Genomic DNA, 23,278 nt, shown 5'->3' on the forward strand with positions numbered 1-23,278 from the left:
ATTAGGGAGAGATGTTATGACTCTCCATCTTGGTAGTATGGCCTAATGTAGTAGGTGTTCTGTAGGGCCCAGTGGCACAGCCTCTCCTATCATTTAAGATGGGTACTGGAGGTGTGCCTTATATGTCGGCTGAGTACACTCTCCTCTTGAAATTGAGGCTTGATTGCTGTTGGCAGGTCAGTGGCAGGAATTTTCTCAGGCCAGTCAGCTCCAAGGACTTGCTATGACCACTGACTACCAAATTCTGCCCTCTGTGGAGAATCAGCTGTGCAGGGGCAGGGTGGTAATGTTCCACTGTGGTTTGTAGCTGTCCACTGAGTGCACAGGCCATGGGCTTTCTTGGGAGGTGCTGGCAATGTCAGCCCCCACCTGTGTTGTCAATGAGGCCAACCTGCATGAACTATAATGCAATCTGAGATGGCTGCTACTTGTACTGGGTTTGGAGACTCCCGGGCAAAGCCAAACTGTGAATCTAGGCTGGCTGCTGCTAGTGCTGGGACTGCAGACACTTAGCAAGGGATAAGGAGGCTGGGACTCACTGATGTCAGCTGTTGCTTGTTTTAGAGGTTTTAGGAAGTTGTGAAACATGAGCCAAGACCAGCATACAGAAAAGTCACAATTAACAGTTAGGGTGGGCCTGTAAGTTGGGTGAAATGGAGTCTCAGGGGAACTCCAAGGTGGGGCAAACAGTGTTAACCAGGTTGATTGAGTCTCAGATATAGCAACCACCTGCTGGTTCTGTGGCTCTGTGGTAGGAGGTCTCAGAAAAGGGACAATAGCCTCTGTCTACCTTTCTGTTTGGGAGAAAGCTGTCCCCCAGCTCCCACCTTGATGCCAAACACTTCAATTTATCTTTGTATGTCATTGGTTACCTTTTAAGCTGCTGCCCTGGTGCTGGAGCTCAAAGGGAGTGCATCTGAGTAAGTTTGTGTGTGCATTCTTTAAGGGGAACTGCTTGGGACTCCAGAAGTTTCTTCCACTGACTCAATCCGTGCTGGTTTTTGCAGCCAGAAATTATGGGGACTTATCCTCCTGCACTGAAACCCTGGGCTGGGGAGCCTAGCGTGGGAATGGGACTCCTTGCTCCTGAGATATCCTCCCAAATTTTTATCCAACACACATGGATGTAGGACCAGCCTGTTCCATGTCTCCACCACTCCTACCAGTCCAGATGGACGTGGTTTCTTTAATTCTGTAGTTGTCAGGCCTCCATTCATCTTGATTCCTGATGTTTCTGAGTGATGGTTGTTCTATATTTTAGTTTTAATTGTGCAAAGAGGCAAGCCATTTTTACCTATGCCATCATCTTGACCCTGTCCTGCCTCTTTCTTGTAAGGACTTTTGTGATTTTCAGAAAATCCAAGATACTCTTTCCATAATAATGACCTTGACTTAATCATATGTACAAAGCCCTTTTTTTCTCCAAGTAATATAACATATTCACAGGTTCTGAGGATTCAGACATGGACAACTTGGGGTGCGGGTGAAGGGTGAAGAGGAGAGGGCTTATGCTGTGTACCACAGCATTCCTAATGTTACATATGTGGGAAGGTTCACATCACAGCTCAGAATTTTCCAACTCAGTTTACTCTAGTGTACTGTTTTTTTCATGTGAGAAAATTCTTGTTTTCATTAAAATAATTTTTACCATGGTTAAATTGGAAAAACCACAGATTTCCATACCAGACCCAAAAAGTAGGTCTGGGTAGCCTTGGGAATTAGTTCTGGTCTTTTTTATTGGTTTCTTGCCAGGAATGAAAATGAAAGCAACAGAATACAAAGAAGAAAGAAATTAGGGCAGTCCAGTCAATTGACTGCATATTATTTTGTTAGATAGAAAAGAAAAACATACCCCAGGGTGGTTTGATGTTCGTTCACTCAGGATAATAAAATGGAACTAATCTAGAGCTGCTTTATTCTGCTGACTTTGGCTCCAATCTGCAGGGCTGGGCTGAAGATAAAGTAGGGGATCGGGAAACTGTGGCTTAGATCCTCTGCAGTGTCAGTGTGGGATTTAAGCATTATCTTAACTCAGACTCAGCACCTATGAAAATGGACTGTTTACTTTATTATAAACACATTTCTCAAATGGATTATCAAGTTCACATTTAGTGACCATTTACCATGTGTCAAACACTGTAATATATCCTTTACGTATATTATCATATTTTTTCATGATTGCTGTATTTTCAGAGGTTTAGAGAGGTTTAGTAACTTGTTCATTGTAGGGCCAAAGACAATTGTCTTTATCTCTTTCATGGTATTTTCTCGTAAAGAATATTAAAAATTCACATAATGCAGACTAAGTCATATAATAAAGATAGCAAATCCAATGTGGATTCAATTAGACGCTATATAAAATATATTCATATATGTTAACTCATTTGATCCTTACCTAGAAAAGGTGTAAAAATTACTATTTACAATGTCCTTTTTTATAGATAAGAAAAATGAAGTTCAGGGAAATCATGTGAATTCTCTAATTTATACAGCTATTCAGCTGTAGATAACTTTTATTTTGATATCTATCTACTCTATTAGGCATTATAACAGCACACACCAACTTCCCGGACACATACACAGAAAGAATTATATCATAAGGAAAGAGCTATGGGTTTGGAATCAAAGATCTTCAATAGGGTCACTGAATCAAAGGATTCTGTGACAGATACTGGCCAGCAGTATCGATCGCTGCAGATGCTTGTCAAAACACGAGAAAAATATACACATGGACAACTGAGTCCTGTGGAGAAACAAGGATGAAACGACCACTCTCTCTAGTAGAGAGCACCCTGAGTTGCCACCTGAGCAGGCTTTTATTAAGAATACAGATACAGTTTGTGGATTACAGTCTGGCAGGGAAGATCAAAAGGAATAGGTAGCTTTCAAAGGTGCTGGTAGACCTCCCGCTGGGATTCTGGGCAGGTTTGGGGGTTTTATCACTTAAAAAGACTACAGGACCTAAAAGGATAGTTTTGTTTCCTGCCTGTGCCTTCATATTCTAATTCAAGAGTATCCTCCAGCAAGCAGATCGCACAGGACTGCTTATTCTATATCCCAGGCCTGATTACCCTGGGGGTCCGCAGACTCTGGTCTTGGCTGCACCGCCCTGTTATTTCCGCAGGCCTGAGTCAGGTAGAGGAGATAAAGGCAGCCAGGAGACTTGGATTTCTCACAACCAAGAGCAAGGACTCAGGCTTTGACAAAGCCAAGGGAGCAGAGGTCAATGTCGTTCACCCTTTTATTTCCACAGCCCCTCAAGTCCTTCCCTAAGGCCTCCACGTGATCATGCCTGTCTTAGGTGATTCCCCTCTGTGGGAAATCTTACCTGTCATTGGCTAACTGATCAAGCATCTGGGGCCGGCACAGAAGAGGCAGCATTCATGCCAGGGAAATAAGTTTTGTCTCCTTAGTGTCTCCTGGTCCAGAGGTCTCTTACTCAGCCTTCGCCATGGGGGGTTACAGTTTCCTGAGGCCATATAGAGCAGACCCCAACAGTATTCCCCCTTAGAAATGCATGAGGGTTCCTCACTTCTCTGGGCCTCAGGTCCTCACATCCAAAACAAGCAAAACACTGTGTCCCTCATAAACAATGAAATAATGAAAAGGAGACAAAGTGTGTGGAAGAGGGAGGTAAGTTGCTAATATTATTTAGAAATAAGGTCTTAAAAAACTAAACAGCATGATAATTATTCCAGTGGAATAAATATCGCTTCACACTCTAATATTTTCCAATAGGGTATTGATGCTTTTCAAGTGAAGCATCCTTAAAGGCTCTTTTGATCTAGTTAAACCCATTTAGGTCTTTCTGTTTGTATATTTTAGCTTGATGTTCTTTGTCATGTGGGAGAACTATCGGATGGAGACACCAGAAATCATAGTTAAAGATCATCAAAATGCATCGTAAATTACATTTTATTAAATATGTATGTAGTAGTGGCTGCATCCAATGTTTTGTTTCAAATGTCAATGAAAATGACTAAGATTTTCTCACATCAGCACAAATTAGTTTCAACTTTTTTGTTGCCAATAAAGTACCCATTTAAGAAAAAAGAAGCTCATGCTCTATGAAAATGGATTAATGGACAATTTACTTCCTTTTATTATTTTTACTCGTGTTTGTTAGAATATGTATAATATTGTTATATCCTTTAGTTAAATTTGGATTCTATTTTTAACAAAAAAGAAAAAGAATTCTGAATAAAGAAATAAATTTAGCCAAGAGATTGTCAGATTGTCACTTGTCAGTCAGTGATTCACATGTGAGTCTTCGGCTTATTTAGTTGCTAATTCTATACAATCAGTAGCAGATGATGTGTGGCTCTTTAAAGTTTATGAGACCCTTTCAAGCATGTCATCTCATACGATCTTCCTAGGACCTCAGTTGATGGACGTGGGCCAGGCAAAGTTATCCTCATTATTAAGTTGGGGATTTGATTCAGGTTAACTTGCCAAGCAAATGAGTGACGAGGCTGATCTAGATCTTCTAATCACCATGGTTCAGCTCCTTTCACTACACATTTGCTGCCAGTGGGCATACGTATTACATCTCTATAAGGTAGACACAAGGAGTTTGGTCATATTAGTGATTAATTCTCAGCAGAGCAAAACAACCTCAAAAGTAAATTAGCTAATAGTTTCTGAGTACTTAACTTAGCTTGTGCCCTTTACTGCTTTATGCATCATACTTGCATTAAACCATTTACTGTTCACAATAAACCTGTGAGGCAGGTAATATTTTAAATCTTCTCAATACTGGAGTGTATTGACCTACTATTTTCCCCGTTTTATAAGTGAGGAAACTGTAGTTCAAAGAAATTAAGTACCTGCCTCATTGTTTAACCTTTACAAAATGGGGAAAACCAGGTAAGCTGACCACCTGCTACATTGTACTGTCCCCGTTGCTAACTTTCTTCTTTGCTTTTCCAATCAAGAAAAGATAAAAAAGAAGGAACCAAACATTTGAATTAATGGTGTTTAATCTCTCCTATTTCCTTGTGTTTCAGTTATATTCAGTATGTAATTTCACAGAGTCTACAGAAGAGCCGTGCTTTAATGCGATATCTAGAGGCTTTTGGGAGCTGTGGGCTGTTTTGAACCACACATGTGTAACTCATGTGTGGGATTTCACCTTCTGTAGTGAGACTGTAGGAAAGTATACTTGGCTCTGGTTCCAATGGAATCTTAAAATCTTCCAGAGCATCTGAGGACAATAATACATTACTTTACTATTATTATTTCTTGGCTAAGATCTCAATTTCTCATTGTTTCCCTACAAAGCAAAATACATAAGAGGTTTCCTGATATAGGTAAAGAAAGTTTCACTATGTGACCTTTAAAATACCTTTCTGTGCTCAAAATAGATGAATCTTTGACATGTTCATAGTAGACCAATCCTTACAAAAGACCTGATCATCTCTCCCAGCCATACAAATGTGTGGGCTGTGGCCAAGGTTAGGCCAGTTAGTTCTTTCAATCAATTTGACTTTGGAAGCATAACATTAGAGCTAAATGTAGTTTTCATATAAGCTTTTCTCAGAAATAAAAATTTATTTAATTACAAATACTTCAGTATAGTATGATGATGACTTAATTTACTTTAATGTTTATAATGATAACATCCATACTAAACATCATCCTTCATTCTCTTTAATTTCTTTTCAATTACTTACAGAGTTCAAACATTTTATATATATATATATATATATATATATATATATATATATATGAGAAAACCATATGTGTATGTTTTCTATGTAGAGAGAAAACTATATATATGTTTGCCTATGTGTCTGTGATTGCATTGTTTGTTTAAAAAGTCTGATGGCAAAAAAAATTAAATAATTTGCTATAGAAGGAGTAACTTTAAAAAGTGCTTATTTTAACATTCAATATCTATACCTTTTTCATGTGACTAAACTTAGAGTTAATTTGCAAATTAAAAGGATATCTGAATGCCAACTGTTTTATCAAATATCTTTTTTTCATTGATTCAGAACAATACCACATAATGTGACATTTATTTTTTAAAAGATTTTATTTATTTATTTTTAGAAAGAGGAAAAGGGAGGGAGACATACAGGGGCAGAAAGAGGGATCAAATCAGGAACCAGGCCAGTAACCCAGGCATGTGCCCCTAGCAGGGATTGAACTGGCAGGCTTTCAGTTTGCAGGCCAATGTCCAACCAACTGAACCATACTATCAAGGCACATAATGTGTAATTTACAATGTACTTTTTACTTTGCTTATAAGCATACTAAGTTTCTTGTTTTAAGTACTGAGTGATTATATTAACAAAAATAGTGAGAGGTGTGGCATTTGTGGGCCTCTCCAATACTAGCAGCAAAGGTTCATGAAGAAACAATTATTAGGCTCTGAGCCATGCATATTAAAGATCCTTATGAATATACTGCAAATCACTGCATAAGTAATTGGTGAAACTAACAAACACCCTGCTTCACAGAAACAATCCAAAAATAGAAGTCCCAATTCCATGGTAGAAAAACTGGCAAAACACCAAAGCTTTGAGAAACACTTTCACAGACCCGAGAACATTCCCCAAAATATGTTCTTCTTTATTTCCAGTGTAGTTTGTTATTTTCACATCACTAGAAAAGCCTTGAAAACATTAAATACATCTAATACTTCATTAGGCCACCTAATATATTTTTATTAGCTGAAAATGTGAGTCATTTCAGCTTACACTCCTGACAACCCCATACCACCTTTTTTATTTATTTACTATTTATGCCTTGGACTGTTTTTCAAATAGCACTGACTTTATGGCTGTCTAAGCCATACCCTAAGCTTCTGCTTTGCCTTCCTAACTGATTGTCTTCAGTTTGGGCCAAACAGAGGAGGGTGATTTATTGTTTCTGAGAATATGGCATAACTTAGTTGTGGCCTGTTTTCTCCACTCCTTTGTGGGCAGTGGGGACGATGGACAGGGAGGTCACTCACAGAAACGTGGTGACCTCTTTCAGGTTCTTGCAGGGCTGGTGGGATCCCTTCTCTCTCTAATCATCATATCCTTTGTAGTAACTTGTGGGCCAAACAAAAGTTGGTGATGTTTCAGTGAACCGAACTTCCTTGAATCTGAGAGAATGTAAAACAATTAGAAAAAGCAGTGTACATAGTTACAAATGCAAATAGGTATTGGACAAAAGGTCAATAAGTTCAAACATTCACTAGACAAAAAGAACAATGAGCATGAAAGGTAGACCTTCGGATAGAAAAAAAAGTCAGCAGGAATGCTCATTATTCATTTTCTCTCTATCTCTCCTCATTTTTCATCACCAGAGAGCAATTTTCTCCCCTATGTTTTACCTATAGAGTCTAAAGTAAAGACACCACAGATCTGTTCAAAGGAAGACAGGTTAAAATCGGAGAAACAGTGCTTTTGACATATTAAAAACTTTATTTCATGTGAATAGAAAAAAATCAAAAGATACAGAAGGTCATAATACAAAAACTGAAAGTCTTGGTCCCTTCAACCACTGGTTGTAATCACAGACAATAGACATATCAAAAATTTCCTATACATCTTCCCAGAAGGTTATGCTTATCACAATGTATGTGTATGTGTTCTTATTATTCAAATAACACCGTCCACTGTACAACCACTAAAAAATTAAAAGTGAGCCCTTGCTGGTGTGGCTCATTTGGGTGAAGCGTGATCCCATAACTGAAAGGTTGTAGATTCAGTTCCTAGGAAGGGCACATAAATGCCTGGTCTAGGTGCATACTGTCCCCTGTCCGGGTGTGGACTGGAAGCAACCAATCCATGCCTCTCTCTCGCATCAATGTTTCTCCTGCTCCCTTTTGCTCTCTCTAAAAGCAATGAAAATATGTCCTCGGGTGAGGATTAAAAAAATTGAAGGGAAGAGCATTTATGTGTCACTTGTTCATGTAAAAATATATTTTTCTGTATCATTTCGTATCTATTTTTTTGTGTTTGTATAGAATAATGGGCTATATGAATAGTTAATAATGTTTTAATATTTTAATAATTGTATAGAGCTTCATTGTATGAAAAACTATAATTTATTTTTTCATTCTACCATTGATGGAAGTTAATATTTTATAAGTTATTTGTTGCTGTTTTGTTTGTTTCTTATGTAATTTCTGCATCTATTATGCCTCAAGATAGGTCTCTGGTATGAATGCCAGTAGTTTTATTGTTTGATATTTTCTCTATTTGTCTTGAAATTGTTCTCACAGCAAACTATTCACATCATAAAATATCATCTTGGCTTCTCAGGTCCACTTGACACTGTAGATCTGGAAGCAAATGCTTGCCTTCCCTTCCTCACTTTTGACCTAACCCTAGTTGGTTGTATCCATGTAACTCAAACACAATGTTTTAAACAACAGACACTTCCTTCTCCCATGGTGGGACGAGGGTTAACTAACCCAAGTGCCTGGTAGATTACAGACTGGGTTGGATTAATTGAAAGTCTGCCCATTTTGTACTGCGCCTTTTCCAGTTCATCAGGAAAACAGCAACAACTAGCACCAAATTCTGGTCAGTTAAAAACTTTGGATTCATGATTCCTGGCTCTAATGTGGGATCAGGTATCCCACCAGGATCAAGCATAGATCGTTACTGAATCTTGTAGGGAAGTTCGGTAATGAGCGGAGCTGGTTTTGACACCATGCTCACCAAACTGTATTGCTGAAAATTTTAGCTGACCCTTTCAGCTAGTTTCATTGGCTGAAAGTAAAATTTGGGAAGTTCAGTGTTATTAGCTTTAAGTTTACCATAAACTGTTGAGGGGCCAAGCCACAAAGGAAATATTTATCTGCAAGATGACAGTAAAGAAGAGGATGTTGACAGCAAGGGCCTATTCCTTTTAAGGTTTGTGCGCTGCAAAACACGCACACAGCTCTACTCAGGTTTTCCTACCTCTGAGAATATATTTGGTAGAACTGCAATAGCTGCATTCTCTCTGTCCCAGTATTCATGCAAGGAACAAAACTGAGGCTTCTCTACCGTCATTGATGTGACCTCGATCGAAAGCCTCGTCACTAGGGAGGGGGCGGGAAGGCCCTAGAGCGCTACAGTGGTGACAGCATCTGAATTCCCTCCTCTGCCTCTGACTGGTTGAAAACTAGGAGGCAGCGGCCAGCCCCCCTGCGGCTCGACTCTCCATTGGCTGGGGAGAGATGGCAATCAAGGCGGGCCGCGAAGGCTGCTCTCCTTCCAGCTCTAAGCTGCCGCTGGGGTCCTGTTGCGCTGTCGCCTTCGCAGCCGCCGCTTGGGTACCTTCGACCGTGCCTCTCCGTGAGGGCTGCCTCCCCAGCTCCGGGCGCAGACACTATGGTGAGAGCTCTTAGCCTGGTCAGGCTGAATACTCACAGCGCAGCTGGACCGGCCTGGCTGCCTAAGGGGACCGGCTGTGCCACCGGAGCTTGGCGCTGGGACTCGGACAGTGCACCTCTGGTCGCGGGAGCAGCCTCGCTGTTAGCCTGCTGCGGGGGCTGGGGAGGTGGGAACTCCGTGGGTCGCGGCGGGGGGGGCAGTGGATGCCTTTGCCAGCCAGGAGGTCAGCTGTATTGCACCGCGGTTTCCGGAGCTTGGGAAGGGGACGTGCCACCGCGGATCGGAGACATCCCAGCCCAGGCCGGCCCGCCAGTGTGGGAGACTGAGCGCCTTGGTGTGGGAGGTGCAGGTTCCCGTCTCCTCTGCCGCGCTTTCAGGCTGCCCAGCCTGGCAGGTGAATGGGGATAAGAAAGTGGCATGGGGGTGGGGTAGACGGTGATGGAAAAGATCTGCTCTTTATTGAGGCGTGGCTTGAGTCCCTCTGATGCCCTTCTTTAACAGTACATCGAATAGACTGGGTCTAGAGAGCGGGGTACAAGGTTAAAGCACCGCAGTGACAGCTAACTCGCGCTCAAGCCCTTCCCACCTACAACTGGTCCCTGACTCGCAGGTTTTCCTCTGTCTCCGCAGTATGGATTTGTGAACCACGCGCTGGAGCTGCTGGTGATCCGCAATTACGGCCTGGAGGTGTGGGAAGACATCAAGTAAGTGACTGGCTCCTCGAGTTTAGGCCCTGCGCTGGCGCCGCGTGCGAAGGGTCCCCAGGCTTCCTCGCGCGCCGTAGCCCGCTCCTCGATTGATTCATTCTCCGCTTCCTGCTCAGGTAGCGGGAGCGCATCTCCGAGATGCCTCCGCCCGCCGCTGCGGCTGCAGCTGCGCTCCCACGCTCCGGAGCTGGACCCTGAGAGGAGGGGCGGCCTGGGCGGGGCGAGGCTGGGAGGGCGAGAGCCAAGGGAAGGAGCCTCTAGGTCACTGCGGCCTCCCGACCCGGCCTGAGCGTGGGAACGCGCTGCCAGCGTCTGACGGCTCCCAGGCTTTGCAGGCCCGGCGGCTCCCACGCAGAGAAGGGCCAGGGGGACCACAAAGGCCTCCGCAACGCTCAAGTTCCCAGTGGCCTTAGAAACAAATGGAAGATCTCGGCTCCTTTAAAATGTACACACCTTGCAGACACAAAAATAGTTAAGCCATTTCGATATGCTAAAACTCGCTTCTCTTGAGACTATTTCTTGAGTAACTGTGAATCACGTACATTTATTCATTCTGAAATAAAGTGAAATTGGAATGTTTGCCCTTTCATTTTCTCCAAATCATCCCCGCACCTTGGTTTCTACTGTGATGAGAGCTGTCGGCTGTAACAGGGCATCCCAGTGTGTCAGTCTAGGACTGTGAGCCTGGGACTCTGGGTGGGGGTTTAAACCTGTTCAAATGATGGGTTATCTCTGCTGCCACATTGAACAATTTAGCAGAGGCTGTTTCTTTTGTTTCTCTCTCATTCTTGTGAAATTTGCATTTAACTTGTCCTATAGATGACCACAACCAACCAGCTAAAACAAAACCGTATTTAAGGATTTTCGAATTGGAACAACAATTTACAATGGGAACAACTGACACGTACAATTGGCGGTGGGGGGCGTGGTACCTGGGTGGGCAGAGAACACATTGTTATTATATACTCTCATTTCCTGTCCTCACTGAGTGCATTTACTTATATCAAGTAGGTGATACTTTCGAACTACTTTTTCCAAAATGCATTACAATTATTAGCAATCAAGCTTTATTATGCAGTTACACAATAGGGATTTTTTTATAAATATGTTTCCATGGAAATGACCAGTGTTAAATATTAAGCACTAAAGTGCATCTTTTCCTTCTCTTGGGTCTGTATCAATGAGCATTGTTTCATGATCCATAAGCAATATTAATGTTACCCACAGGGCACATCTACATATTATATTATGCAGTTGAATCAAATGAGAATCTAGGCACTAAGGCTTACTTTGGGATTTCAGTATACTCTGAACCTCACTAGTACCTTCATAATTATTATTTTGTTTAGTGGACAGTTACACAGAAGGCAGACATCAAGAGCAAGATGTTATACACTGGAACAATTATAGGATTATTTTTAAGCCATTTTCTTTGTGAATTTATGAAAGCATATCCTTCATATGATGTTTTCTCATCTGTGAGATAGAAATTTCCAATTTTTCTGGTGGATATGCTGTGACAATGAATTTTTTTAGAGCACAATTAAAGAAGGCTATATGGTTAAGCAATCATGTGTATTTTAACCAGATTTAGAATGTATATCCTACCCATTATCAATTTAGGTCACTGTTGAATACAAAGATGAAAAATTATACACTGTACATTTATCAGAAATTTTAAAAATTAAATTATCAAGTGGTATGTTTGTATTGGCCATGTTTTCCCCCAGATAAGGTCAAAATATCTAAAAATATACAAATTACAGTGATGTGAGGATTTATCTGTCCAAGCACATTGACAATATTGTTAAATTCTACTTTTAAAAACAAATTATTAATTTTAGTTAACTATCAGTGTCTTTAACACACTAACATCTTTAAGTAGCTTTGAACAGTGTTTTTAATTTGTTCAAATGCTCATAATTTAAATCATTCAAATCATTTTTCCACTAAAATAAAACAAACCCTACTTTTTAAATAAAATTATCTCAAGGATGATGTGCCTGGGAAAGGAAAATAGTCTTAGTTAAACTAGCATTTGCAATCCAGGTGTTCATTTTTATCCCCACTCCCCCCCACCACAGCACCCTCTTTGGGGGAGCTCATCTGGTCTTGGGCACAGTTTAGTATCTGGACCAGAGCACACAGTACAGCCTCCTGTACTGAGTGGATTAAAGCAGCAGGACATAGGTTTCCAACCCATTCAGTACCCCTGAGGGATTATTATGAAGGGCTCTTTGGAAGAACATATGGTTATCCAAGCGGAGAGATTCTCACTGCCTATAGGCAGGTGAGGAGAAGTTGGCGGAGTTTAATTTGAAGTGCTCCTTGCGGGATCCTGATCCCTTCTCCCGACCTCACCCTCTGCTCCAGGGAAGATCACTGCAGTCAGCAGTCCAAGATACTTTCAGTTTTAACTTTTCATAAAAAACAGAATATATGAAAAAAATTAATTTGTCTCAGTAAGTACCAAACTCCTTTATCTTTATTTTAGTCTGTGAGAAACTATCTAAATTGATTTTTTAAAATTTCCATAATGCTTTTTTGATTTGGTAGGAAATGCCATCCATCCTTCGTGAGAAACGATGCCAAACATTTAATGACAAATAAAATCCTAAGTAACAGATTCCAGACAGAAAGTTCTAAGTGGATAAGAGCCAACAGTGCTTCATTGTAAACTCAGTATCTACTTACACTCCCAACACTGTAACCATTTCTCAAGAACTTCAAATTGCTCTTTTTAAGAAAGAGAAAAAATGTTAGATGGAGGGTAGATAAATTTTTCTTATAACAGGTCAGATAGTAAATATTTTAGGTGCTGCAAACCAGCAGTCAATATTGAGGATATTATATAGGTGCGGACATAACTATTAAAATGTAACCACTTAAAAGTGTAAAAACCATTCTTTGCTTCTTGACAAGACAAAAACAGGCAGAAGGCTGACTTTGACCAACTATAGTTTGCCTACCTCTGATCTAGACCATAAATACCTGTTTTATTTAAAAAAAGAGACCTCTGAATCTACTCCAAATTTTTTGTTGGTTTCTTTAAGCCATGGCTGCTAAGGGATGAGAAAAATCAACCATCAGAAAAAAAAAAAAAACCATGATGTCAATATACGTGTATTAGAAAAGTATCTGAACATTTGGTTCTGTCATCTCTGTTACCCCCTCATCAGCCCTAGCAAAACTAACCTTTGGGTCAAATGATAAGGTTTGATTTTTGAATTTTTAACTTCACTGGACCATGGCTGAGCAGGATGGAGTCTAGGAGATAAGCCAGGCCATTGTAATATTTCAGGGTTTATTTTGACAATGTGAGATGACCACAAAGATCAAACTGGGTCTTTGTTTTCCTATCGATCTGTAATTTTTTTTAACTTTGAAAACTGTGAGTTCTTTTTTTTTATTTTTCTTTTGACTATGTCAATCATTTCTTTTTTTAAAAGATTTTATTTATTTATTTTTTAGAGAGGGAAGGGAGGGAGAAAGAGAGAGAGAAACATCAATGTGCGATTGCTGGAGGCAATGGCCTGCAACCCAGGCATGTGCCCTGACTGGGAATTGAACCTGCGATGCTTTGGTTCACAGCCCACGCTCAATCCACTGAGCTACGCCAGCCAGGGCCCAATCTGTAATTTTTGAGAATTAAACAAAATCACAGAAGCATTTTATTGGGTGGGTCAAGAAGTATTCCACATTAAAATGAGCACCAGAGGATAAATCAGAAAACCTGTATTCTTTTTGTTAACATACCCAGACCTAGTTATGGACAACATTAACTAGACATTGGTGCTGCTTGCAAGGAACAATGTCCTTTAGACTTTTTCTGTAGCAAATGTTTTCCTTCATGCTGTTGGAAAGTGATAGCTCTGGGTGGATACTCTGTAGACATCAACAGGAAAACACACTTAAAGAAATCTGTGTAACTGACCCAGTTCAGAGGGTGACAACTTAGAAAACGTGCATGCCTGCAGCTTTTCCATTTGCTACTTGGCCACTTGGTTTGTTAAAAGGGAAACAATGGCGAAACGTTATCTTTGTTTATGTCTAGCAAAATGAAGCATCTTTTTCTATATGAAAAGATATTGAGGTTAAATAAGTTTCTGTTCCAGGTAAACATTCTGAAGTATTGATTGTATCTTTGTTACTGTGGCTTTGCTTCTGTTGCGTATTCTTATCTACTTGCCCTTCGTTATTGAATCATGAAATATGAAATTGTTGCTTTATTGAAATTCTTTGGCGTAAATCTTCAAATCATTCAAACATGGGGACCTTTCAGTCCTCCTGCCCCAGATGGGCCTAATGGGCCAGGTTTTTGTTTTTGTTTTTTCTGAAGCACACTGGAAAAAAGTACAATTATGTATCAAGAGTCATGTTATTTTGCCAAAATCCATGTCCATCATGAGGGCATTTACTGTTACAGTTTACAGTTCTTGGATGAGTGGAATATAAGGAATTGAAAAGACTGTCCTTTACCAACGAAAAGTGGGTCCAAGCAGGAAGCCTTCACTGTATTTAAAGGTTCTCACTCCTTGGTAGTTCTCTCAAACTAGAGTTTGGCTTCCATGGATTAAGACTCATTGGGAATCATTGGATTGAGTTATTGAAAATTGAGAAACCTGCATTTTTTTAAAAATCCTCACCTGAGGATATGCTTATTGACTTTAGAATGAGAGGAAGCATGAGACAGAGAGAGAGAGAGAGAGAGAGAGAGAGAGAGAGAGAGAGAGAGAGAGAGAGAAACATTGATATGAGACAGAAAAACTGATTGGGTGTCTCTTATACATGCCCCAACCAGGGACTGAACCTGAAACTTAGGTATGTGCCCTGACCAGGAATCGAACCTGCAACCTTTTGGTGTCCAGGATGACACTCAAACAACTGAGCCACCCAGCCAGTACAACAATTTACATTTTTAATTTTTAAGATGTTATATACAGTTATTATGTATGGGAGATTTTAATTTTAATAATGGGTTGGACACTAGCCAGCATTCATGATGTCCTTATAGCTTACTACAATGGACCATCCCAGGATTTACTGACAAGACCACACCTATATATTGTCTATTGTATGGCAGGTGCTGTGATAATGGGTTTTATGGGATCAGGACCCCTTTGAGCTATCATTGGTCAGGTCAATTGTTTGATGTATCTTGACCTCTTCTGCTTCAGACCATACCTTGTTTTGAGACTCCTTTTCAAGGTGCCCGTATTCAAGCTCTCCCACTTTAGAATACTCATTTTTTTGACACCTCCACAGGCAACTTCTTTACCTAATAGCCTAAAAGTAGATCCTGATCTACTTCATTTTGTAGCATGTATCACCTCATAATAGGTTATAAAATTTGAGCATATATTATGTTTATTGCTTATTGCTTGTTTCTGCCAGCTAGAATATAAGTTCTATGAGGGCAGGAAAATTGATCTCTTTTGTTCATTGGTATATTAAAAGGTGCTTAGAAAAGTGTCTAGGGCATAACAGTTGCTCAAATGTTTGTAGCAAAGCTCCTTTCCCTGGGTGGGGCATGGAGGGCATTGGTGGGAAAGAATGAAAAGGGACCCCAAATCCCCCAAGATTTTTAAGATAAATATAAATAAGGAATCCTAAATATTCTGAATAATTCATTGGAATTCAGTGTGAAGTTTTTAATGGAAATGATTATTTCCCTTCATGTCCTACTGTTTAATTTATACTTCAACCTCCCTCCAGGAATCCTGCTGGGCTGATCAGTTCAGGAAGTAAAGCTTGAAAGATAAGGAAGCTTATTTTATTAAAATGAAAGATAGGAAAGAAAGGATGCATTGACTCACGGTTAGGGACATTCTAGGGAAATGGCCATCCCTCTGTTTTATTTAGAGGAACTTTGCCATCTATTTGTATTTCATTCAGTTAATGGTTGTAATGGATTGGTGTTTCCGAGAAACTGAGTTTATTATGGAAATATATGCCATGTGATTTATCCCAACTGGAGGAAACAGAATAGGGCACAGTGAGAGCATGAACTAATTTGTACTTTAATATATATTTAATTAAATTTTATGAGAATGCCCTAAATCAGAAACTTCAAAATGTCAATCTGTAGAACAGTGCTTTTCCATAATAAAATGTCAGTGACAAAATGAGAAAAATTAGGCTATCCATATTCTTCAAATCAACAATTCCATTCCCAGGCACTTATTCTATTTTATGCAGAAATATTTTTTAAGGATTTTATTTATTTGTTTTTAGAGAGTGGAAGGGAGGGAGAAAGAGAGGGAGAGAAACATCAATGCGTGGTTGCCTCTCATGCATCCCACTGGGGACCTGGCCTGCAACCCAGGTCCACAGAATGTAGTATGTCTATAGAATGTAGTTTTATGCAGTCAAGGTATTGAAATATATTTAATAACATGAAGAGATGTCCATCAAATAAAAAGTCGAAAAGGAGGTTTTAAAGTAGTATAATCTCATGTGTGTTGTTTATACAAGTGTATTCACACATGAACAACTTGAATATAATATTAGCAGCTTTTATCTCAAAATAGTGGAGGATTTTTAAAGCTTTTTCTTTATCATACAAATGGTCCCTGACTTACTATGCTTTGACTTGACTTAAGATTTTTTGACTTTGGAATGGTGGGAAAGCAATATGCATTCAGTGCAACCATATTCCAACTTTAGAATTTTTACCCTTTCCTGGGGCGAGTGATGGGCAGTACAATGCTCTTGCATGAGGCTGGGTGGTGGCAGTGAGCTCCTGCCAGCTGCGCCATGGACGAGGGTGAACAACTGGCACTGCAGTGTCTTGTGTTGCCAGCACTTTTTACATACTGTAGTTCACAAATTACATGAGCTATCAATGCTTCATTAGAAAACAGGTTCTGTGTCAGGTGTTTTGTCCAACTGTAGGCTAATGTAAGTACTCTGAGCACATTCAAGGTAGGCTAGGTTAGGTATATTAAATGCATTTTTGACTTACTTTATTTTTGACTTCTATTTCCAACTTATGGGAAGTTTATTGGGACATAGCCACATCATAAGTCAAGGGGCATCTGTGTTTTATATTTTTGTACAAATAGAAATTAGAATGCATAAGATATATAATAGCATTTATTGAAAGATATGTCAGTATTTGTAGATTATATTGTCATAATTTAGGAATATTTCACTGACTTTGAGCATAAAAAAGACTTGAGGCATTGAAGATGTGTTCCTTTCATTTAATAGCTGTGTATGTTCAGCCAAAGGGAGAAGAATTTCACATCTTTTCGATAGCTCAATTTTTGATTAGGTAAACATGGGAGGTATTATGGTGATTAGCAATGTATGTATAATGTTTCAACTGCTTAGAACATCCTTCTGCATACTTTATCTTTTTAAAGTTGTGGAAGGTGGGTTATATTATTTTTCCAATTTTAGAAAAGAAAGGTTTTATTGCTCAGGTGCTTTACGTGATTTGGCCAAGTTCATTTGGATTGTGGGCTCTGAAATTCAAATTTCTGTGCCTACCAAATTATGCCCCCCTACCACATGCACTGTTATACATAATTGCAAACAAATGGTATGCTCTGAGGAGCACCGGGTTTTTAAAGACTATCTCCACCCCACCTGAGCTAAGACATGCCACTGTTTGGAATCGTTCCCTTGAACAGACAGTGGCACCAGAGCCAGGAGCAGCAGCTCTGCTATCATAGCTCCCGAGGGAGGGAAAGTGGCTCAGGCTCCATGTGGCCAGCCTTGCAAGCCTTGAAGGAGCTATTTCAGGCCACTGGGTTGAAAATTTACTTAAGAATAGTAACTAGTTTCTCTTTCCTGGCAGGGTATAGAATTTAGAAGAATTAAATTGAGGGTTAGAGATTGATGTCCAAGTTGCACATATTTTTGTGAATTTAACATTGGAAAAGAGACCTGGAAACTTGTCATTTTTCTTCTATAACCAGCAATATTTTGGACAATGGATTTTCCTCCCTTTTTGGACACTTGAAAAAAATAACCCAAATCCTATCAAAATTAATATATGTGTATAATCATGACAACTATTAAAAATGACTCTAATAATTTTTTATTAATATTGTATCTATTTTGAGCAACTTTATTTAATAAGCTAAGGATATGTTAGAAGATATTATCTGCCCACCTGACACTCAAACTTCAATATGTTTAAAACACAGCTCTTGATCTTAGCCCCATCCACCTCCAACAGTCTTTCCCAATTTAGCTACTGGTGACGACATCTATCCAGGTTCTCAGACCCAAACGTCAGTGTCACCCTTGGCAATAGGATCTTAAGAGGGCTTCTTGCTCTGTCCTAGACCCTTTGGCCCATTCTCTATGCTATAGCAGGACTGACCCTTTTAACCAGGTCTGCTGGTTAGTCTTGGTGCTCCCATCACAAGTACTAGGACCCTCCATCTCTTTCAAGTAAATGACAGAGTCATTCCAACCTCCAACCCCAGGTTACCTCTCTGATCTGTCCTCTTACAGCTACTCTGCCTAACCTCTGTTCCAGCCACTCTGGCCTCTGCTATTCCTCTGCCTTCCCAAGCTACTTCATCTAGCCCTTGGCACATGCTCTTCCCTCTGCCCAGAACACGCTTCCCTAGATGGCTCATGGCTCCTCCTAGAGCAACTTCAGACTCCACTTAATGACCAGCTACTCAGTGAGGCTTCCAGCTATTGAACTTGAACTACCCGGCTTTGCTTTTCTCCGTGCAACTTACCATTATATGTGTTACTAATTAGTTTCATGTCTCTTTTGTCTCCCCTCCTGGAATACGTATGTTCCAAGAGGTCAGGTACTTTTGTTTGTGTTACTGAATATGTGTTCCCACAGTCTAGAACAATGCCTGGCATGTATAGGGACTAAACATAGAGTATTTGTTAACTGTTTATCAAACCAAAAGTTAGTTCTTGATTATATTTAATATTTGATGCTGTACTGGGTGTGAAAGTACTTTATAAAAGTTAGCCCTGCTAAAATTAACTTACCTGTATCATTTTAATTTGGGGAAGGGAATGTGACATCATTTCCTCTCCATCATTAGACTTTTAAGCACAACACATTGATTTAAACAAATTGGCCAAAAACAAATTATGTTTTAGATCTAAAACCATTGTTTATACAATCATGGTAACTATAGAACTTGTTCTCTTATTCCAACTTTTCCATCTCTCTTTCTCATTTTTGTTTTCCAGAAAAGAGGCACAGTTAGATGAAGAAGGGCAGTTTCTTGTCAGAATAATATATGATGATTCTAAAACTTACGATTTGGTTGCTGCTGCAAGCAAAGTCCTCAGTAAGTTGACTATGACTTCCCTTCTTTGGCTAAGTTACACACAGAAGTCCAAAGGAATGTACAGTCCAAAATTACATTGTATAATTATGCAGGTTGTACATTGCCCAGCCCTGGTGGGGAAGACGTTTACACGTAATGTTAGGCTCAGGCTATGCTGAGTCCTATTTTTCCTTTTGCAAACTCTTCAGGAACTAGAGGAGCTCTCTGCCCTGTACCCTCCCCACAAAAAACCATGTGTTGGGGAAGAAAAAAAAATATTGATTCTTAATGTAATAAGTTAATAATGTAAGAACTTATGCTATGATATCAATAGCACAGTAATTACACAAGTTTAGTGTGCAAAAGATAATATTCCCAAATCTCTTTTGTAATGACATGTTTTGTTAGCTATTGGTAAAAGAAACAGGAAACAGTTCTGTCTATATCAGACAGAACTCATGCAAAGAAGGCAAAATTGAAAGAGAAACCTTCATGGAAAAAGTACTGTCTCCTGCTCAGAGTGCTTAATTCGTAACCAGAATACAGTATGGATACAGTAGAAAGAAGTTTTTTAACATTGCCAAATATAACAAGAAGAGCAAATACTACCTACTGCAGAATGAAGGAATTAGAAAAAATGATAAATTGTTACCAGTGACAAGGAAAAGATAAAATCTCATTAGTAATCAAAATGGAAACAAATGGGAAATATTTTTCATATACACTTGTCAGTTTTTAAAAATTAAATATCTAGTGTGGTTGAGGACAGAGTTTAAAATGAAATCATACACTTTTTTAAAAAAATGTTCAAATCTTTTAGGAATATTTCCTAAAGAAATTATTAGAGTTAGCCCTGGCTGGTGTGGTTTAGTGGACTGAGCACCTGCCTGTGAACCAAAGGGTCTCAGGTTCAATTCCCAGTCAGGGCACATGCCTGGGTTGAGGACCAGGTCCCCAGGAGGGGCCTGCAAGAGGCAACCACATTGATATTTCTCTTCATCTTTTTCTCCCTCCCTTCCCTTCTCTCTAAAAATAAATAAAATCTTAAAACAGAAGAAATTATTAGATTCATTTTCATTAAGGTTTATGTGTGCTTTCACTTCAAAGTCACTTATATTATCAAAAATTGGAAAAGCCTTAGCGTGAAGTCAGCTTTTGGTGTTTCTTTTGCAGCAGCCAATAGCCATTGATGATTGTTCTTCTCTTCCTTTGGAAGAGTAAGAGGCAGAGAACGCAATCTGAGTGGTTAAAAAAATTGGAAAAGCCTATATTTTTAATAAGGGAATTGATTAAATTGTTGCATCTCTGTGTTAAGTGAGATAGTGACTAAAATAAATTTTACAAAAACAATCTTAAAGTGTTAAGAAATAATCATAATTGGATATAAACAAAAATGCAGGATATTAGGGTATATAGTATATGCATCTGACTTATTAATATGTATACTTAGGTAAAGAATAATCATTTTGCACCAAAATATTATCAGGTGCATCATGGATGATTTTCAAAATTTTCCTGTATTTTCCAGAAAAAATAAGTTGTACATTAAATACACATTTTTAAAAAGCTCAAAATTAATTGACTAGTTTTTCATGGAAGGTGATAAACTGACTACTTTGCTATTAAGTACAAATCTACGCTGTTAACATGGTAATATGTTGTCTTCTCAGATTTCATTGTATTGCCCTGGCCAGAAATTGTTCGTAAGATGTATATTCACTATGCACAAAAATTGAGGATATTTAATTTTTTATTATGCATGTATCTTCATTCTTCCCATTAATAATATTCTACCTATAACATGGTCTGTTTTTGTTATTCTCTCAACCTATAAAATAGATCTCAATGCTGGAGAAATCCTCCAAATGTTTGGGAAGATGTTTTTTGTCTTTTGTCAAGAATCTGGTTACGATACGATCTTGCGTGTCCTGGGATCTAATGTCAGAGAATTTCTGCAGGTAAGCAGGTTGAGGTCTTGCTGTTGAGAGCTCTGAATTCGTGATTCTTGAACCTAGGCTCTGCCTGGCATCCTTTTTGTTCAGCCAGGAGGATGTGCGTGTCTTGCTGCTGATATGGAATCATGGTGACGTTCTTCTTAATTTACATACAATAATAGTCATTAGAAGATCTCGAATACACTTTTACATTTTTGCTTCATAATTTTTCTTTACCTTGTGGTCACTGACAGTAAATATGCAGACTTTGAATTAATATTCTTGGAAAAACTTATCATGGCCTATTCAGGTTATTCCACTGCCTTTTTTTTAAATAGTATTTAAATAGTATTAACTAGTATTTGCTACCAGTTGTGGTTTTACATTGTGGCTCTACAATGCAGTTTTATCATTATTTTTTGGGGGGGAGGTATTCCTAGTTTGTATAGCTTCGTTAGATAGTATGTCAGTATCTATGACGTTCTACATGGAGCTTGTTGTTTAGGAAAAATCACCCTGGCTTTCAGGTGCTGTGCTACCAAAACAAATTTGAGAACCATTACTCCAAGTTACATATTAGTTGACCTACTATAGAAAGGACAATAAGAGACCTTGCAAAGGCAGTTTCGGGTGAAGGGAAAGATAACTAATAGCACCAAAGGCCTTTGTCTTAGATTCATGTTAATTACCTTAAACGTTTTGTACTAGTAAACTACACATTAGATGAAAGGCTATTTTTGGATTGTCTGTCCTATTTTAAGCCCAGGCCATTGGTGAGATCTTCTTCTTGAAATGTGTTACCAGTTGAAAATATTGTGGTTGTAAAGAATATTTCCAAACTGGCAGCTCAGAGCCGCCAGATCGCGCTGGAAAATGATGTCAGTGCAATACCAGCTGAACCAGAGCCCAGTTTTGAGGGAATGTAAACGACTTTCAGTCCAGCTGCATTATTGATTTAACAGCCAAAATAAGAACTTGAGTGTTTAATCAAAATGTCTGTTGTTTACACAGTGACATTTTTCTTATAAACTTAAGACAGCATTAAATCAAGATGGAAACTGGTTTGCAATCCCCTGCCATGGATTTACCAAACTACTGGTGTCTAAAAGAGCTGCCACTTCCAAATGAAGCAGCTGTCAGGAGATATGTAAATTAAACTTTAACTGTATTTAAATTAATTATGTTAAATGGATTAAAGTTAGACCTTTAAAAGTATTTTGAGACTTTAGAATTTTAAATACATATTCCATTTTTTAATGCTGTCACCTTATCAACAACATTTGAACTTGCATTTTCTGTCTTAGTTTTCTCTTTCTCTCAATAGCCACATTTACATAACAAAACAAATATTCAAATATTTTTGCAAATTGTTTTTGTTTTACTTCGTCTCATTGTGACCAGCTGCTAAGTTTGTAATCATGCAGTAAGCAATCAGGCAGCCTCTGGGTGTTTCTCTGTGTTGAGAGTTATGCTAGTCGAATAGGATGGCCACCCGCCACGAGTGGCTGAATTTTGAGTGCTCTGTCACTTTCCTTCCTTCCCCTCCCCTACTCTTCCCTGGAGAGTTTACCATTATCTAGATATTGGATAATCTCCCTGTCTGTGTCTGTCTCGTGACTCCCCCAATCTCTTCTCCATTCTGTGACTAGTGATTTTTCCGAAATGCAAATATATATTATCATCATATTTACACACACACATTCATTTATTAATATTTTAATTTTTTTAGTTTTTGCTTTAAACCCTTCAGGGATTCCACACTGTTCACTAGGAAATGTCAAAAATAGTTAAAACGACTGAAACTACTTACGTTCCCTATCCATTCTGCTTCTTCCTTTCTCCTAGCCCAGCCAAACAGAACTTAAAAAAAAAATGTACTATCTGCTGAGCTTTTGCATCTGCTCTTTCCTTTGTCTGAAATACTGTTCATGCTCCTTTTTGCCTAGATAAATTCTGTTCACCCTACTGGTCAAATTACTTCTTCCGGAAAGACTTCACTCCTCTCTTCAGTCTCTATGCTCAGTCAGTTAGGGTCATTGACATTTATTTCTCAT

At 39.1% G+C, this 23,278-nt stretch overlaps 1 protein-coding gene and 1 pseudogene across 3 annotated transcripts in view; both read left to right on the forward strand.

The window, feature by feature from the left end:
- The first annotated feature begins 9,206 nt into the window (after positions 1-9,206).
- Positions 9,207-23,278, forward strand: part of GUCY1B1 (guanylate cyclase 1 soluble subunit beta 1) — a 31,765-nt gene continuing 17,693 nt past the window's right edge. The window contains exons 1-4 of one of the 3 annotated variants that reach the window (XM_045831775.1): positions 9,207-9,323; positions 9,954-10,027; positions 19,211-19,311; positions 21,130-21,248. In XM_045831775.1, the coding sequence (XP_045687731.1) occupies positions 9,321-9,323; positions 9,954-10,027; positions 19,211-19,311; positions 21,130-21,248 (297 nt within the window). In that variant the 5' untranslated portion in view covers positions 9,207-9,320. Of the gene's footprint in view, positions 9,324-9,495; positions 9,718-9,953; positions 10,028-19,210; positions 19,312-21,129; positions 21,249-23,278 lie in introns of those variants that run through there. The other 2 variants (XM_045831777.1, XM_045831776.1) reach the window with 2 other exon arrangements.
- On the forward strand, positions 20,344-20,537 carry LOC123814223 (annotated as a pseudogene).

The sequence above is a fragment of the Phyllostomus hastatus genome, unplaced genomic scaffold (genome assembly GCF_019186645.2).
Source record: "Phyllostomus hastatus isolate PE091 unplaced genomic scaffold, TTU_PhHast_1.1 phas_contig_159, whole genome shotgun sequence".
Classification (NCBI taxonomy): domain Eukaryota; kingdom Metazoa; phylum Chordata; class Mammalia; order Chiroptera; family Phyllostomidae; genus Phyllostomus; species Phyllostomus hastatus.